Genomic DNA, 1755 nt, shown 5'->3' on the forward strand with positions numbered 1-1755 from the left:
TCCAGGCTGGGGATTCGAACCCGCCACCCTAGGTGTACGTGACTGGCACCTTAGCCAGTTGAGCTATAGGCACCGGGCCAGTGAATTATTTCTTAATTGCTCAGAAGACTATCTCTTGAGTTATAGGAGCCTACAAGATAGGATATACCTTAAAGAATGATCTAGGTTTCCGCAGCACAAGTCACACATAAGTACTACATCAATAGTAAATAAACAGTATTTACAACATTATTTAAAGCTCTGATGGAACTTAACTAGTAAGTCACCAGGCGTTATCAGTAGTAATAACACCTACCAATCAAAGTCGTCTTCTATTATTTTTGCTCAGTAGGTATTAAGTTCTGTTCTTTGCAGCTACTGAAAGCGTTTATATGCTGTCAAATAAGTGAAACTTTAAAAAAATTATTTAGTCTTCTAAAATCATTAACAATTTTAAATTTTAGAATGTTGACAAAATTCCAGGTACCTACTCGGTTTTTACAGCTCCGGGCTTATGTACTAACTTAAGAATCAAGTAGATAAATTTTGTTCTCATTTTCTTTGTAGATGTGGTGGTACAGTGGGAGCTATTCTGACATGTCCGCTGGAAGTTGTAAAAACACGACTGCAGTCATCTTCTGTGACGCTTTATATTTCTGAAGTTCATCTGAATACAATGGCTGGAGCCAGTGTCAACCGAGTAGTGTCTCCTGGACCTCTCCATTGCCTAAAGTGAGAGCACAGTATTCCTGAATTTCTATTCCTTACTTATTTGAAAGGTTTCCATGTTTGTGTATTTATATTCTGACACATTTATAAAAATGTTCTATGATGCCTTTACATTTACAGAAAAAATTTAAAAAAGTTTTTAAGGCTCCTTACAAATTTAATGATAGAAATTACTCTGAATTATATTAATCAGAAGTGATAATCCCTAATGGGGAAGAATAGTTGGATGGATAATATAAAATGTAATAGTTATTTCCAAGTCATGGTGATTTAGAATATTTTTCCACATTTATCCAGTGGATTTTTCCATTTGTTTGGGGGGTGGGTTGTTGGTTTTTTAAGGCAATCGTGAAACAAAGTTTAATGAGGAAGAGAAAAACAGGCTGACAGAGCAAAATACAGGTTGGCAGGGGAAGATAGTCTGCTGTAGGCAGCAGATGGACCCCGTAGCCATAGCAAGTAGGCAGAGAGGTCTGAGTTATGGCCAGCAATTCTGTTTCATACTGTTTATATTGGGCCTACCTTGTGGGTCAAAGATCATTTTTGTGTGTGTTTGTAATTTTCCATGGACTCACACAAGTTAAGTACATCCACTTAATAGCAGTACCTGATTTTTATGGACTCTAAATATATCTGAGACTTACAACAGAGTTATTACTGATTTTTAAATGCTGTTCAAGGTTTCACATTCCTGGTAGCTTGAATAAAACTTGTTCTAACATTTTCTCATGCTTTATTACGTTGCAATGGCATTTGAAATTTCAAAACTACTATAGTCAGATTTTACATGTTTAGACTTATGCATGCATGTAACTGAATGCCTGTGTGTGTCTATCTTATCAGCTCACTCGGGACTTAATCTGTTTGAACTTAGTTCAGTAGTGTTTGTTTTGTAGTAGCAAATAAACTCATCCTGTGTGTTTATCTTTGTTACGAAAAGGTTTCATCAGTCTTTTCAAACTTGGTTATCTAGGTGCATGAATAAGTAGGATAAAATTACTGACAGTTTTATCTGTGTCCTATTTTTATTTTATTTTCAGTGGTTTC

General features: G+C 35.6%; 1 protein-coding gene across 1 annotated transcript in view; it reads left to right on the plus strand.

Annotated features, from left to right (window-relative positions):
• Positions 1-1755, plus strand: part of SLC25A36 (solute carrier family 25 member 36) — a 38521-nt gene that overhangs the window by 17962 nt on the left and 18804 nt on the right. The window contains exon 2 of the mRNA XM_003789441.2: positions 547-711. Within this exon, the coding sequence (XP_003789489.1) occupies positions 547-711 (165 nt within the window). The remainder of the gene's footprint in view (positions 1-546; positions 712-1755) is intronic.

This window comes from Otolemur garnettii, unplaced genomic scaffold (assembly GCF_000181295.1).
Source record: "Otolemur garnettii isolate 467f Iridium unplaced genomic scaffold, OtoGar3 scaffold00032, whole genome shotgun sequence".
Classification (NCBI taxonomy): Eukaryota; Metazoa; Chordata; class Mammalia; order Primates; family Galagidae; genus Otolemur; species Otolemur garnettii.